This window comes from Aristolochia californica, unplaced genomic scaffold, assembly GCF_029961685.1.
Source record: "Aristolochia californica isolate CCGP_79_NKW_82.1479 unplaced genomic scaffold, dmAriCali1.0.hap1 SCAF_6, whole genome shotgun sequence".
Taxonomy (NCBI): domain Eukaryota; kingdom Viridiplantae; phylum Streptophyta; class Magnoliopsida; order Piperales; family Aristolochiaceae; genus Aristolochia; species Aristolochia californica.
Window position 1 is genome coordinate 42313357 of NW_027182257.1, and position 16570 is coordinate 42329926.

The 16570-nt window shown below is 38.5% G+C and overlaps 3 protein-coding genes across 3 annotated transcripts; all 3 read right to left on the reverse strand.

The window, feature by feature from the left end:
- Window positions 1-1659: 1659 nt before the first annotated feature.
- LOC137935102 (pathogenesis-related protein PR-4-like) lies at window positions 1660-2170 on the reverse strand. The gene is made up of 2 exons (XM_068779763.1): window positions 1907-2170; window positions 1660-1830 (listed from the first exon to the last, which is right to left on the reverse strand). Exons 1-2 carry the CDS (start codon window positions 2168-2170, stop codon window positions 1660-1662), a joined length of 435 nt encoding a protein of 144 aa, XP_068635864.1.
- Window positions 2171-2965: 795 nt separating this feature from the next.
- Window positions 2966-3525, reverse strand: LOC137935071 (barwin-like). Its single transcript, XM_068779715.1, has 2 exons — window positions 3259-3525; window positions 2966-3130 (listed from the first exon to the last, which is right to left on the reverse strand). The coding sequence occupies exons 1-2, from the start codon at window positions 3523-3525 to the stop codon at window positions 2966-2968; spliced, it is 432 nt and encodes a 143-aa protein (XP_068635816.1).
- Window positions 3526-10751: 7226 nt separating this feature from the next.
- Window positions 10752-13457, reverse strand: LOC137967232 (auxin-induced protein AUX28-like). Its single transcript, XM_068813751.1, has 5 exons — window positions 13022-13457; window positions 12015-12232; window positions 11747-11879; window positions 11534-11595; window positions 10752-11121 (listed from the first exon to the last, which is right to left on the reverse strand). The coding sequence occupies exons 1-5, from the start codon at window positions 13318-13320 to the stop codon at window positions 11084-11086; spliced, it is 750 nt and encodes a 249-aa protein (XP_068669852.1). The 5' UTR covers window positions 13321-13457; the 3' UTR covers window positions 10752-11083.
- Window positions 13458-16570: the final 3113 nt, after the last annotated feature.

Genomic DNA, 16570 nt, shown 5'->3' on the forward strand with positions numbered 1-16570 from the left:
AAAAATTTTAATTAGAAAAGTGTTTAAAAAAACATGAGACACTAATAGTTTATAGAAAATTATTTCTATAAAATTTATTTTTAATTTTTTCCAGAGGAAAAAGTTTTTTTTTTTATTTTATGATCTCGCGAGGAAGGGGGAGATTATTTCTCCCCTGTTATGGTTTTCCGCCGAGACGACCCCGAGGGAAGGGGCTTACGGCGCCGGGGAGGATTTATCGTCGGAGATGACGGCCACGACGGAGTCGGCGGTGACGGAAGCGGCAGCGACGGAAACAGAGGTGACGGCGAGGAGAGGAAGAAATCGAACGGACGGACACAGAGGCGGCCGGCGAGCAGCTGCGACAGCGGTATAGACGCCGGAGAACAGCTACGACGGCGGTAGAGGCGGCGGCAACAACCGATGGGAGGGGTCGGCGGTGATGGGGGGGAAGGAAAAAATTTTCCCCCCCTCGCTCTCGCTCCCGCTCCCGCTCCCCCGCTCGCTCGCGATCCCGTACCGATTCATGCCGATCCGACTCATTTCGAGCCGGCTCGCGAGCCAACGAACCGAACCTAGCTTCGGTCGAGCTCGGCTCGTTAAGGTAAACGAGCCGATTTCGGTGTTCGAGCTCGAAAAATGACGAATCGAACCGAGCCGAACCGAGCCGGCTCGCGAACTGGCTCGGCTCGAAGCCACCCCTAGCTGCAGCAAACAGGGAAGCAGGCTTTCTCCAAGGGTGCTTGCTATATTTGTTAAATAGTGTGGAGTGAAGGATTAGTGTACTCCTGAAACTACTCTGTAAACACCAGCCCCAGTTAAGAAACCATCAAATTGATCTTTATGGCAATGGGAAAGATTCTCATGAAGTGCAAGAAACAGCTAAAAAATTAAAGTTTACCAGGGCGTGACCATGCAGACCATCTTTTTCATGAGTATGATATCTGAATCTTGGAGACTCATAAGATATTTTTCTGATCTGGTTTCCTATTGTGTCAGGGACCCAAAAGTAGGCTTGAATGCTTTTGATGAGTGACATTCTTTACGCAGGTTCAAAGTGTTCATAAATCCTAGCACAACATCAGCTGAAGCGCTGGCCATGAGTTTGTGAAACGCACCCTCCAAGCAATGGAAGATCTGCCTGCTCCACTAACAGATGCACAAAGACATGACATATCATGGGAAACAGCAACAGAGAGGTTTTCAGAGGCTGGTGAGCTTAATCAACAATTTGTAGAGGAACCTGCGAACTCTGAAGCAGGTAATTTCATGTCAACATCTTTTTTGACAGTGTTCAAGTGCTTCAAAACCAGCAGTTGCATGTTCATTGTATATTATATGGTGGATTTGCATTTTACTGGATAGAAGCGACTGGGATCAGGCTAGATTGCTTCACTAGAGCACAAATGGCTTTTATTCACAGATGGCTGCTTTATTCCTCTGCAATTACTAGTTTTTAAAAATCAAATAAGGATTTCTAACACCGCAAACATTTCTTTTAGACATGAGACATCCATTGTAACTAGTACAGATGCAGAGAGGCAAATCAAGGTAACAACACAAACCCGTGTCTAGAACTTCGCCATTATCATAGCGATGAACAAGATTATCTGGACATGATACATCCTTATTTACTACTAAGCTCAGCTTTAATGTGTACTGATAGCAATGTTTTGAAGATCAGTCACCACAGTTAACAAACTCGTAACTAACAGTGAGATATCCATTGAAATTGCCATTCCCATTGGTATCAAGCTGATTAAAGACTCCCTGATCCAACTCTAATCCCATATTGCTGCACTGATCGACTATCCTCACCGTGGCCTGCGTCCCTGTTGCTGAATTTGTTACCTGCACGGTAGCAAACAATTAGGTTCCGTCACAGCAATCAAGCAAGGACACTCAAAGCAGAGAAGAGGGTTCTAACCTTCAAACATCTACCACAGGCAGCTTGTCCGGAAGGTCCGGCTGGGTGACAGAATGCCGTCCAGCCATACTTGCGGCGCCATTCGAGGGGCTTGTTCGCGTCCCACGTAGAACAGTAAGCACTAACAGCATTCAGATCCCATCGATTCTGCTCCGGGTTATAGTTATGAGACGTTGCCCGCACATTTGATGCCCGCTGCGCATCAATGGTGGCCACTGCAATGCAGAGAACTAACACAAACACGTAAAGATTCGGACGCCCCATCGCTCTCTGAAAGTAGATGATAAACAACTGATACCTGAGGCAACAATTTATACGAGAAGGTTTGAGGTGAAATTACAGGAGTTCCTGTCTTCCATGGCGGTCTCTGTCATGATTCAGTCATACATAAAGACAAACAGTTTCCTCTCTTGGATGTTGCGTGTGGAGAAAAGATGGTGAATTTTAAGGAAACCCGCAAAATAATTCCTACTTTTAGACTCTTCAAGGTGAGAAAGTGAGGTGACGGTCAAGTACATGTAATCAATGGGAAGATTTCATGAAACAGAGGTCAGTTGCAGAAACTCCATGGCCAAACTTCTCTCTCTCTCAAGAATCTTCATCTGCTTTGGAGAGTAAATTACTTAGTGAAAGTGAAAGTGAAAGTAAAAAAAAAATTGAATTATTTTTTGTGTTACTTGGAAAATGGATAGTTAGTGCCACCAAGAGGAAAATTTTCCATGGAAGAGTTTTAATAAGAATCTGTTGTTTCTTATGACCAGCATGTTAACAAATTGTGTTTTGAAGTTTATATAGGAGACTTACAGAAATCAAACTCTCATGAAGAAAATGTCTAATACATGTCTTTTAGTGACAAAAAGAGGATTTGCAGGGGAAAAGAGTAGTAGTGAACCATAACTGAAACAACATTGCTTCATATTTGATTATCAAGACATGTCAAAGTAATTGACTGATGAAAATGAACCTGGCTGCCATGATTATTTTGGACAGTAATCATCCTTATTTTCCAATACATTCATATATAAATAGGTTGCCAAGAGCAGCCATGGTAGTTCAGTCTCAACAGTTTACAAACTGGTAACTGACTATGAGATGCCCTCGCTGGTAGCCCTCTCCATTAGTATCAATCTGCTGGAAAACTCCCCAGTCCAAGTCCAACCCTCCATTGCTGCACTGGTCTACAATTCTCACAGTTACCTGAGCATTCGTTGCCGAGTTCGTCACCTACATTTCACCAAAAAAAACTTCAATTAGCTCTAAACTTTCGCAGTTATCGGTACAGGAGCATCGAACTATGTTCGCACCAGTTACAGAAAGAGATGAATAGATATAAACAGTTTGAAGCTCTATACCCTTAAGCATCTGCCACAGGAGGCCTGACCGCGAGGGCCGGCAGGGCCGCAGAAAGCCGTCCAACCATACTGTTGGCGCCATGAGAGGGGCTTGTTGCCATCCCAGGTAGAGCAGAAAGCACTAGCAGTATAGAGATTCCATTGGATCTGCGCTGGGTTGTAGTAATGGTATGTTGCACGCACGTTTGATGCCTGCTGCGCCCTGGTGGTTGTCACTGCAACACACAGCAGAGCCACAAGCAGAATGTAAAGACTCGCTCGCCCCATTTTTCCTTCTCCTCTGTATGTCTTCTCTTCCTTCTTTTTACGATGTCAAGGATGAAGGGTAGAGGTATCCTTATATAGAAGAAGCTTGTAGCTTGTAGTATTTATCCAAGTTTGATTTTTCCCGTTTGTGGCTGCAAATCGTTGTTTCCAATAAATTTGATGGCTATCTGAAACAGTATTTGACCCAGAGACTGACAGAAACTATTTAGGAAAAGGGTGTATGGTAAAAACTAAAAACTAAGGAAGTGATGCATCAAAATGTCAATAAAAACTTAAAATTTAGCATCAAGGAAAGAAGTTCATATCTCTACTTCTGCAAGTTGTTAATGGGAAAGGAAGAAAAACTTTGACAAAAAAACCAGAGCCTCATCAGAGAAATTTCATTGTTTATGTCTTTCTTTCCATGAAGAATTAGGGAGTTTTAAAATTTTAATTATCGACAAATTATCTTGAAGATTTAGTCTTTTTATGAGTTGGAAGTAAGAAAGAAAAAGGGTTCTTCTCTGAAACAGCAGTAACGGAGGTCGTACAGTAGAAGGACCCAGTTTCCGTCCATCTTACATCGAAAAACCCAAATGGACTCGAGATAGAAGAAGGCACTGGGTTTGCTTAAACGGCCGTTCATTCATATGAGTCTGGCATTAACCAAAATCTTAGAAAAAGCTTGAGTGATAAGTACGTGGCGACTAGTGTCATAATTGATATGAAACAGACCCGGAAAATCCACGTTCATCCATTTGTAACTTTCTAGATGCCAAAGTGGAAGGCCGCCGAAGATTTTCTCAGACCCAGAGTCAAGGTCAAGTCTGTACAGCTCTCGTCGCCATGAACGTGTAGGAAACGGCAGTTCTTGTTAAGATAAAGGCTCACAGTCTCTTTCAGTGCTCAAAGTTTCAAAGGCAACAGAGCTTCGATGCAATCTGTTTTCTCTCCAGAAGAAAACCAAATCCAATACTCTCTGCTTAGATTTCAGCCGCCTGAATAGAACGTAAAAATGGAAGAATAGAGCAGGCGAAGTCACCATTTTGCCTGTCTTCCGAGGAAAAAAAATAATCGAAGACCCTTGTGAGGTGAGTTGAGTGCAATAGCATTAATTTTGACATTGCAGCTATCTGCATTAATATTTTCACCAAGAATGTTGATTGTATTATTATGAATTACTATAATTTTTTTTGCAATTTAATTATGATTATAGTTTAAACCATAACAGGAATTACAGTTAGACCATTTTAGTACACTCTAAAAGTGAAAGAGAAAGTGAAAGTGAATCACGTAGGCAATTCACTTTCTCTCATCTCAATCTTGCATTTGGATATTATAAAATTAACTATTTGTTTAAATATTTTATTTTATAAATTTAATTTAATTTAAAAATTTTAATTAATTAATTATTAATTATTAATATAAACAAGTTAAATTTTATATTATTTTTTAACAGAATAGTTAAATAAAAATACCTTATAAAAATTAAATCAATTAGGGTAATTTTATATAATAAAATACTAATTTTAATATTATATTTGATTTCCAATTTAAGAGTGAAAATTTAGATATTACAAAAGTAACAATTTGATTAAGTATTTGGATATTATAAAGTTAAGTATTTGATTAATAATTTTTATTTTTTATAAAATTAATTAAATAAATAACAATTTTTTATTTTTATAAATTATTTATTAAATTAAAGAAAATTTAAAATTATTTTAGTTTAGTAAAAAAACTCCAAAATAAAATTTAAATCTATTAAAGTAAATTTATATAATAAAATACCCTTTTTTATTTATATAAATACCATATTTTTAATTTTATGTTTAATGACTATTTTAAGAGTGAGAATTTAGCTATTTTAAAAGTAATAATTTTATTATCATTTTGATATTAAAAAATAAAAAATGGTTTAATCATTTTATTTTTATACATTTAACTAAATAAATAATCTTAATTATTTATTAATTTAAAACAAGATATAATATATTTTAGTTTATTTAAATAAATAATCTTATAAATTAAATCTAAAAAAATATTTTTTTAAATAAAATACCCTTTTTTATTTACTTAAATTTAAATTTTGTAATATTATATTTAATAAAATTTTAAGAGTGGGAATTTCGATATTAAAAAGTAACAATTTGATTATGCATTGGGATATCATCAAAGTAAAAAAAATTAAGTATTTTTTATATATTTAATTAAATAAATATATTTGTTTTTTCTTATTTATTAATTCAGACAAGTTAAAATCTATCTTAACTTATTAATAAAAAGTTAAAAAATAAAAACTATCTTACAAAAGTTAAATCTATTAGAGTATTTTATTAATAAATTTGTTATGTACTCTCCTTTATACTTTTCAGTTTTCACTATACACTAACACAGATAAATTATTTTTCACTATATTTTCCATTGCACACACTAACACAAAAAAATAGTTCACTTTTATTTTCACTTTCACTTTTACTAGGTGATTTACTTTTAGTAAAAAATCTTGACATAATTTGGTCAATTTCCTATTGCTCTGAGAGAGATGTAGCATTTAGGAGGGTCTCCTTTGAAAATTACCTTCATTTTTAACATCTAGTTGCATAAAATTGGCAATCATATAAATATAATAATTGAATTAAACAAACCGTATTAAGCATTGTTGGAAAGTGTAGGAAGAGCAAATGCTTTCGTTGAGAACTGTAAAAAAAAATAGAGAAAAAAAATGCTTTAGAAAGACCATATGAAATGGTGAAACTCATCTATAAATGGTCTTAAACCGGTCACCGGTGAGAAGGAAGTCTGTTGGTGGTTTCTCTCGATGTTCTGGTTGGTAGTTTGCAGGAAATTGGCTGCAAAAAAAGAGAGGCTGCCCATAGTGGCTAACTCACTTGGGTTTTGGAATAAATTAAAGAATGTAATATTGTATTTTAAACCAAAGATCTCGATTGACCAGAAATATTGTGCCATTTGTAAGATTTATTTGCTTGATCCACGATATATTGACTATTGTTTCATTAAGAGTAGTTTGAGGATTTCAAACTTGTAATCCGGTTGTCCTAATTTTCTTTTTATATTTGGGGGCGCCGTTGTTAGGATTTTATCACCCCCTTTCCAACCCTCACAACGACCTTACCGCGAAGGTCGACCTGCATACCGACTCAATATAAGACATTTATTAAGCTCCACAACTTAACACTAGATGTTGTAATAGGCATACCATTATATGTTTATAATATAATAATATTTCAGTTTATTTTTATAAGTTTATATGTTTATAATATAATAATAATTGAGTTTATTTTTATTTATAAAAATTGGTTACTAATGTTAATTATGAATGGGAAATTCCATTTCATAATTAACAAGTTATTATGTATTATTACTAATGATTATTTATTTAGTAATTATTTTATCAATGAACTTATTTATAGGAATTATATAGGCTGAATTTATACCAATTTATGTATTAAAGAATAGGGGTGAGCATAGTGTCAGGTTTTACAAGGACCCAACTCGAAAACCCAGGTCCGTGTTTGTAACTTCACTCGTGGGTTTAGGAAAAAACCCATCAGGTTTCAGGTCAAGGACAAATTTTTCCAAACCTGATCCACATAAGAGAAAAGTATAAAACAAGGTAGAGAGGGGTCGGGTTTTACGGGGATGGGACAAGGAAGGGTTTGGTTTAAGTCGAGTTTATAGGGATGGGGTAGAGAGAGGGTTACGAGGATGGTGATCAGGTCGGGTTTAGGTTTGATGAATTGGATTTTTCTCAAGTTCGAGTTTTGGGGTCAGAGATCAGATTTAGGTTCGGGTTTTGGTAAATCCGCCCCGACCCGTCCCATACCCACCCCTATTAAAGAACTACTAATATTAATATACACTTCAATTATATTAACTATTGCCATCAACTCTTCATAATAATTTAATATTTGATATAATAATAAATACATACACTTGCAGATTTGACTTAATAACATGATTGGCCAAAGTATCAATAAACATTCAAGGAACCTTTAGAAAAATCAATTTGAACATATCAATTTTTCAAACTTCACGAAGTCACTCAAAATATAAATTGATAAATAATAACAAACCCAAGTTGATATTAACTATTGATGAATAGGTTAATAAACCCAAGTCTAAAGGAATGAAAATTTTTTGGCACCTAAGAGAGAAGAGGTTAGGGCTCCTCAGTACATATGTCATCTAGATCTTTAGGGAGGGCAACAATCTAAGACATCCCTTTAGTTATTTCTTAAGTGTATGTTACATAAAAATTATTTTATATATACGGTGTCTATCTTCTCACTCCCTAAAAAATCGGAGATATCTCAATCGATTTATAAAATGCCCAACAATGTACCACCAACATCAAGTGGGTAAGATATACGTACACACACACACACACACATATATATATATATACATTGGCCATGAATAATAACAAAAAGAAAGATCTTCTTTGTTAATGTCATAAGAAGATATAATGTTTCTGAATTGACCTAAGTCTCCCTTTCTATTGTTGTTGAAGTGTCTTTCTTTGGTTGTTAGTGCTTTGACATGTTAGTCAACAAAGAGTTATCTTTCTTGTTTTTGTCTCACCAGCTTTTTGAAGCTTTTGTTTGATTAAGGAAGTTGAAATCACAATCCACTATAATATTAAAAATTAAATATTACTTTCTATTTTCAAAATTCAAGTTTAATAATAATATTTATAGATAGGTTATCATAAAGATGTTAATATATTTTTAAAAAATAAAAAAATATTGCAATCAATCCCACGGGTTGTCGATGGTCGAACCAACTAATCCGATCCAACCGAGTCGACTTGTTTTTCCTCAATTATCGGTTTTTCATATATCTTGATCACACTTTTAGGCATAGACTCACAAATGAAATTAAACAAAAAAAAAAACCTTAAACAAAGTTTAAAACGTGAGTCTAAAACTTGGTTGTATAGATTAGACTTGGTAACAGATAGCCTCAAGTGAGTTGTTCCGGACTAAGATAATCCAACCAATTTTTTTGTGTCATATTAGGGTCCACACCCTTTTTCCTCTTCAGGGCTATCAACAGTGAACTCCAAGCATTTGGTGGTCAGGAGAAAGCTTTACAGACCATATCATGTTACTCATGTCTCTAGTACTAAGGAATCATCATGGGTTTCTCTATCACTTCTGTGCATGGATGCTGACTGCTGAAAGCCTGAATCACTGCGGGACCTAATCTACAATGAGAGGGAGGACAAGACAGAACTCGAGTACATCTTCTACGGAGCTGGAACGAAATGCTTTTGCTTATTTACATATAACCAGGCCTCGCCTTCTCTCCTGAATCAACTCCCATTGTCACAGGAGAAGCGCTCAAGCTCCCTTCTTGTGGTAAGTTCAGATGGATAACACGGAAGAAGAGAGAAGAAACTAGCTTCAATGGCTGTAAAAAAACCAAGCTGAAACTCTTCGCAAAGCTTTTTTATCTATATGTTTCTTGCCTTTTTCTAGTCTGTAATTTAGATGCTTTCCTCCCGAGTAATAATCACTTAATGATCTTCCTGATCATGGATGTACATGAAACTGCTTCACTAAATTGGAAAGTTAATAAACAATTAAATTTGCTTAAGGTTTATGTCTTCTCACTCCAGCAATATATTCACATAGGTAAAAGCTGACAAGCAAATCCTCCAGACATAGGGAATAAACGGGTACATGAGTAACTTTACAGGCTCTGTACCTGCTGCGGAGGAGGAGGTGACCCTAACCAACTCCAATAACCCACAGTGAGAATCCCTCCGAGCTTAGCAGAAGTTTTTTGTATTTTCATGTCAGAAAAAGCAAAAAGAGCCTCCATGAATTCTGTTGCTTTCACCGGCAAGCGGAGACGAAGATAGAAACGATAAAGGAGGGATGGAGATCCTAACAAGCCTCCATGAAAGGAAAAGTTACGTCATATGTGTGCCGATAGGCGGGAGAGAAACCCATTTTGGAGTAAAAGCTCAGAGGTATAGTGTACAGGGTGAATGGAGAGAAAAGCTTTTGTGAAGGCAAAAAAAGATATGTTGTCAACTCCCATGATTTGATCTTCTTATCTTTAGGATTCCAGCACCAAAACCAGGTCCCATACGCTTTCGTTGATGCTCATCAACTCAAACTTCTCTTTCCGGAAGGGTAAATGGTATGCGGCAATAACTTTCGCTTTTCCTCCTTCCAATCAGACAACCTCCTTTCATGGCTTCTGTCGGGGTGATTCACGACAGTCTATCATCTTCCCTCCCCCCTCACTTTCTCTCTAACCATGCGCGCACTCGGCAGCAAATACCCTTTTACTAGGCTTTCACCAGGCATTACAGTTCTCTCTCTACTCCTCTTGCAGACTTCTCTGATGCATTCTGTCAAACATTTCCAGGGCAAGAAAAAAGGACCCCACATGAATCGACTACACCCAGAAATTAAGTGGAGGTTGCACCATCTACGTACCCACTACCCAGTCCAAATACCTCATCGCCAGCATGAATTGACTACACCGGAAATCAAGTGGGGAGCGCACCATCTAATTACCCAGCTTTCTGTTGCTGATTTTTCCAATGGATAAGTGTATCACTACCTGCAGCTGGTCTCCCATGTAATCCTTACAATAAGCTCCGATATATCTCCAGTAATCTTAAAAGCTTTCGACCTCACATACAGAGAGAGAGAGAGAGAGAGAGAGAGCTTGCAAGCGGATCTGGGATGAAAACCCACCTCGTATATTTTTATGCAAGAGAGGTTTCCTCTGCAGAAGCTCCCACATGCATCTGTACATGCAACAGCAAGCATGGCATATGCAGGCATTAAATAGAAGATGGCCCTCTCCCCTCACCACTTGTTCACTGATTCCAATAGTTCCTCCATTAGTAGACAAACAAAATGAAGAAACGAAGAATGAAGAAAGTCAACATGAATATCTCCAAGTTAATTTTTTTTTCTGGTTCTGTAGATTGATGCCTACCACCATCACTAACATGCTACATGAATGGTTTGCACAGTAGCCATTAAGGGCCATGAAGGAAGCTCATTTAAAGGAAGCTCATTCACTTGCATTTAAAATACTAAAATGAATGAAACACATCTGTTAATATACAAATGACATGCCCATCACCAAGCACATGGGCTTGCTCCCTCAGTCCCTCTTCTTCATCTGGGTCATGGAGTTGATTAAGTGCCTCATTACCAAAAGGAATAAACAAACACAGGGTACAGGGAATCCAATGAGAAACAGCTTTAAAATTCAAGGAACAAAAAGCTCACAGCAACTACAACAACAACAACGACGACGATACTGTAATTATTATTAAACAAGCCATTAATAAACAAGCCAGACACATCAAGTCTTGAAAACAAAGTGTTATTGCTTCCTGTTCATAACAAATATCCCACTTTTTAAATATTCTTATATATCAAGCCACGATACAGACACACACAGACACCCTGCTCGATCCATCTCTTCTTTCACGTTCTTCGCTTCGCCTTGGCTTCTCAGAAGCTGGGATTTTGTAGGTGGTTTCTGGGGATCGAATGAGCAGGCTGCGGTGGTTGTTTTTTCAGCTTCTGCTTTTACATTTCTCCACTGCCCTTGGAGCTGGAAAGAGACAATACAGTAAAGGTTAATTTCATGGCAGACGGTGAAAAAAGGAATTACAGGAGAAAATTATAAATTTTCCTTCCTTGCATGGAAATCTCCTTCGAATCTTCAAAAAGGAATTAATGCTTTGATTAAACATTATTTAAAGAAGTACAGGTTATGCAACATGATGAATTTTTATTTTTCTGTTGATGCAATTCAGGGACAAGCAGGCCTTAATGAGTGGTTTGATTTGCTTGGAAGATATGCTAGCTATTTCACGAACAAGATTTGCTAGAAGCATATGTTTGTCATCCATAAAAAATCAAAAACTTTTCCAGATTCCAACCAGGCAGATGATTAACAATAATTCCTCGAGGCTGCTAATGCACATGAAGCCAATGATCATAGGGTTTATCAGGCTACTAACCGAGTCCAATGGCCTCTGATCCCTTCATTATGCGCAGGCGTTTGCACGATTCCACGAACATGCTGCAGGAAACCGAATCGGGTTTAGCGATTAGCTTTTTTATTTTACAATTATTGGTAGTTTTAATCAATCCCAACGTCTACGTACAGTTTCATTCTGTAAAACATTAGATTAATTTTACAATATTATCGATGTGAGGATCGAGAGACTTACTCCCATGGAACATCACCAACGAGCATCCAGTCACCGTCCTTGTCTTCGTAAGTAGGAACATAGTCAGAGCCATTCAGAAGATCCTTCAGTTTGCTCTCGTTCATGAAATCCCTTCCGTTCATCCCTTGAGAGCCTATTATCGAGAGTAAACAAAATTAGGATCTCGACGGAAAAATTAAACATGCTTCAGAGAAACAAAAGGAAACCTTTTTTAAGCTGAAGAGATTAATGAAATTACGTTTGGTTTTCAGAGGTCCGAATTACTTACCCATGGTGAAGGAACTGAACATCTTCTCCAGGGCATTGGAGAGCTCGTGGTAGCTTTTGTACATCTTGAGGTCTACCTTACGTAGGTAAGGTGCGCCGTCCATGCTAACTTTGACGAAGGCAGCGCTGCTGTTAACCTTGTCACCTTCGTCGCTGCTGCTCTTCACAAGGATGTTCTTCCTGAAGGATCTGACTGGTGGCCAACCCACCACTTGTTGCCTGAAAACCCAAACCCAAGCACGTAGCTTTAGTAGAGAACAAAATTTTCCGGTATATATTTGCCGAAATTTCGTTTTATGTGTTTTCTCGTCGGCATGTTTCTACATGTAGTTTTCATGCAATAATCTCCTTCATCTACATATAGTTTTCATGCAGTAATATCCTTCATATGAGAAGAAGATGTCTGGCTTAATTAGTTACAGATAAATGAAAAAGGAAAGAAAAAAAAAAGAACGGAGAACAGAAAGAAATTAAAAAAAACTCTCTTTTTTCTTTGTCATTCATCTTCTTCTCGTTTTGTTGGTTTTGCTGTTAATTAGTTTCCGCCATGAATTTATGACTGTCATGGTGAATTACATGTATAGTTGAGTTTTTATATGTAAAAATATAATCAATATCCAAGATGAAGTCCTGAGAGGATCAAATGTAAGCTTTGAAGCCAGTTTTGATCCTGTTGAAGTAGAAATATATTCAACATCGAAGATAAAGTTCTGAGAGGATCAAATGTAAGCTTTGAAGCTAGTTTTGATCCTTTTGAAGTTCTTTAATGTCATCTTAAGACTGAAAGAAAAGAATATGCACACGGTAAAGTACTTGCATTTCTTCTTTTTCTTTTATCTGCAGTAGACTTTCTGAAAAGCTTGCTAAAATAACAAGCGCCAGTGCAAGTGTGCAGCAACAGGAAAGACTCATGAAAGAAAGAAAGTAAAACACAAAAACTGAAAAAGATTAAAATGAGTAACTTTCAAGAAGAAAAAAGAAAAAGAAAAAAAGAGAGAAGAAACCGACTTGGGAGCGGGAGGCTTTGCTGGGTCATTGTTGCAGGGAAGGAGGTTCTTCTCCTTGGGGGAGCTCTTCATCTTCTCCGACGAGTCGGCACCGACGTCTTTGGAAGACGGTCCAGTCGGCAGATTGAGCTCCAAATCCATGGTCTCGGCGAAACCTCTCTTACCGGTATTCCTTGTGGTCTCGCCTTCTCCTCCACCGCCTCCAGGCAGCCCCAGGCGGAGTTCCGTCTCCTCGAACTTGAGACTGTACTCGTCCCGCTCCGCTCCCAGCATGCTCGCCATTTTCCGGCTGCTTTCCATTGAAAATTCCAGTCACGGCTACCTTCCTTAAAGATCTAGATCACAGAAGATGCACTCCTTACCCGTTTCACAGGACGAAACTAAGCTCAACAATTGAGAAAACGCAGAGAAAGAGTTTTCGGAAGAAGATAGGAATGGTAGAGGAGGAAAAAAAGAGAGAGGGGCGTTGTTTAAGGCTGGGAGTATATTAATATGGGCCAGGCCGTGCACAGTCTGATCAGTGCACGAGAGTAAGATGGTGACACGTGGCCAGAGCAGAGCTGGATTGTAAGCGGGTTTGCAGGGAGAGGTGACCTGGAGAATGACGTCATCGGGAGGGCGGGAACGATTATGGGGGACGAGCCGGTAGAAAGGCCAAGGGCGGGTGGTTAAGCTGGACCGGGAACAGTGAACCGGGGTTAAGGGGTCCGGCATTTAAAGAGGCGTCTCAATTATTGGAGACAGTGAGAGAGACGGTGGTAACGATTTGTACCACCGAACGGCCCAAACTTTTGGACATGTCCTTGCGAGTACACGGTAGATTTTACCATTTTTTACTTAAAAAATAGTAATTTGAACAAGTTACCCAGACCCGACCCTGTTCACTCCCCTGACCCGCCACCCAAACTAGCAGGCGATGATGCGAGACACAGCTCCCAAGGCCGTAAAACCAAAAATGCTGAGCTGAAAACTGACCAGAAGTAGGTCCAGCCGGTTCGGACACTGGGACCCGGTTTGACGTCTCCGCGTCGGTGGGAAGTAAAAAAAGTCGACTCGGTCAGCGCGGGTCGGTGCTGGACACCTGAAATCTAAAGCAGTGAGTTGGAGAGTGGAGTGAGTAACAGAAACGAGTGGGGCCGCGTGGGACAAGTCAACTCGGCAGCATGTGCTTGGATTCATCGAGAGCGGGTCCCGCGACTCATGTGATCCTGTTCCCCGTGTCCCTCTGCGTCAAACCCACGCCCATGTGCACCGTTTAGGGGCATCATCATCCCCCCCGTTCTCTTCTCTCTAGTACAGAAAATACAAAGCCACGAACCATTTCCTTACTGTCTCCTTTCTATTTTTTCCCATTATTTGTAAAAAATAGTAACAAAGCTAGGAATTAAGAATAAACATGCATTTCTTCAACCTTCAATTTAGGGTTTAATGGGGTCAAACACTTCATCAATTTGCCTAAAATCTAAAGCATAATAGATGTTACACATTGCGTAACGTTTATACATCAAGGGGTGATGAGGTCCCTAAATTGCCACAACTCCACAAAACAAAAACCCAGTTTGGAAAATTGAAAAATGAAGAATCTTATTTGGAATCATTTTTGACATATCGACATGGGGTCCCATTTAAATAAATGATCCAATAATTTGAGTGTTGTTTACATCAAATTTTGGATTAAATTAAGCCCTGTCTATAGACTTTTTTTTTTAATTTTAATTAATTAAACTAATCCGTTTAAAAAACACCAAACACCGTTTCTCTAACCAAGGTTTGGTTAGTTATATGCCCCTTGGGGTTAAGTCCCTCCCCACTGCCGCCGTGCAGAATCTTTAGAGTTTGGTCTCAAAATATTCCAGATGTTGGTTGACCAGGGGACATTAGATTTCAAGGGTTAGTGCTGCCCGGGCATTCAGGACTTGGGAATGTTCACTGGTGGCCCGGCCCTGACCCTGCTGCCCGTCAATCATTCTCCTTCTCTCTTTAAACATTAAACTCCATCGCCTGCATTTCTCTTTCCCGGCCCTCTTTCATAACTAATTAAATGGATACATATCTGCCATGGTTCTGATTTATTTGGCTGATGGCAACAGATTAGGACAAGGGAAGAGATTACGTGAAGTAGTTGCTCAGTTTTTTATGTCCTACTGGAATGTAGTTTAATCTGTCTTGATATCTTGTTTTTTTTCTTATTCTGTTCGATTCCATTCAAGTAATTGTTTCAAAAGGCAAAATGCCGAAATGCTAGCTCAAACTTATAGTATTCAACCAGAGATGCAAATAAGAGTTTCATTATGCTTCAACAGATAAAGAGAAAGGAGACGGATAACAATTCCACTTACCTAATGCTTCCACTGAATCGCTTTGCTAAGTGGTGTTTGTGCACCTAATCCCAGGAGAACCAAGTCCTGCATCAATGCTAGCAAGGGCCTTTTTGTGTTCAATTCCTCCAGCATTGATGTTGGAGTGCTGCAATCTTTGACCATGGATCCATCTCTGACTGCATAATCTGCTAACCAAATCAATTAGTTTATACATATCCCACAACTAAACATCTAACTACAGCTATACAAATCTTACAGCACATCAAGGTTAGTTTCAACACAGTCAGATTTGCCAAATTGGGAGACTCCAATGGTAATCAAGGTTGCTTTCCAGTTCATGGGTGCGACCACTAACAGATCCAGAACAGCAAGTGTTATAGGGTTTATCATTATTTTTTTCCTGAAACGAAAGCCTCGACACTAATACAGTTAGTTAAGAGAGTTCTTGATCGTTAGCTATTATCTTAGTTCATCAAAGAACAGCTACTAGTATCTCTCTAATGTTGAAGAACTGTAGTCTCTATTCATTGCAACATCAACTTCAACCCTTCTTTTTGCCCATAATGACAGTGAATGTTTATGAGCTGTTATTAAACAGAATTCAGTCTAAAGAGTATCTAAATCATTTCAGCCTAGCCCAGCAGGTTTGAAAGGGAAACAGAATATCAGGTGGCCAATACAGGTCTAACATGCTAACTGTTCCTCCTAATATCCAACTCTGGGTTCATGGGTTGTTCCTATATTTGATCTTTCTTCAACTCAGATACAAAGACATATACAGCATTTCCATTCTTGTAAGTAAGCTATGAAATGGACCTTTTAGTTGAACCCAGACATCTTATATATTCACTGCATTCCCACCGTCTCAAATCTCAGCTCAAGCCTCTACCTCAGTTGCCACATTTTGACAGACATCTTGCAGGCAGATATTAGACTCCAGCAACAGCAGAACTTTACAACCACATTTGGCCCCAACAACCAGGATTTTTCCCTTTTCCACACGAACGAAACTGCAGATTTCCCCGGTACCGTTCTCATCGTACGAACCATCCAGTCCAAGTTCCCTGCATCTGGATATTGAAATTGAGTCCTCTGCAACACAGATCCAAAACTCCACAGTGGTTCAATGCATAAACACCAATCTCACACCTACCCGTGGATCGGTTCCATCCACAACTTGGGCACAAATTTATGACAAAAAACAGTGATAATATATTTAAATTCCCCAA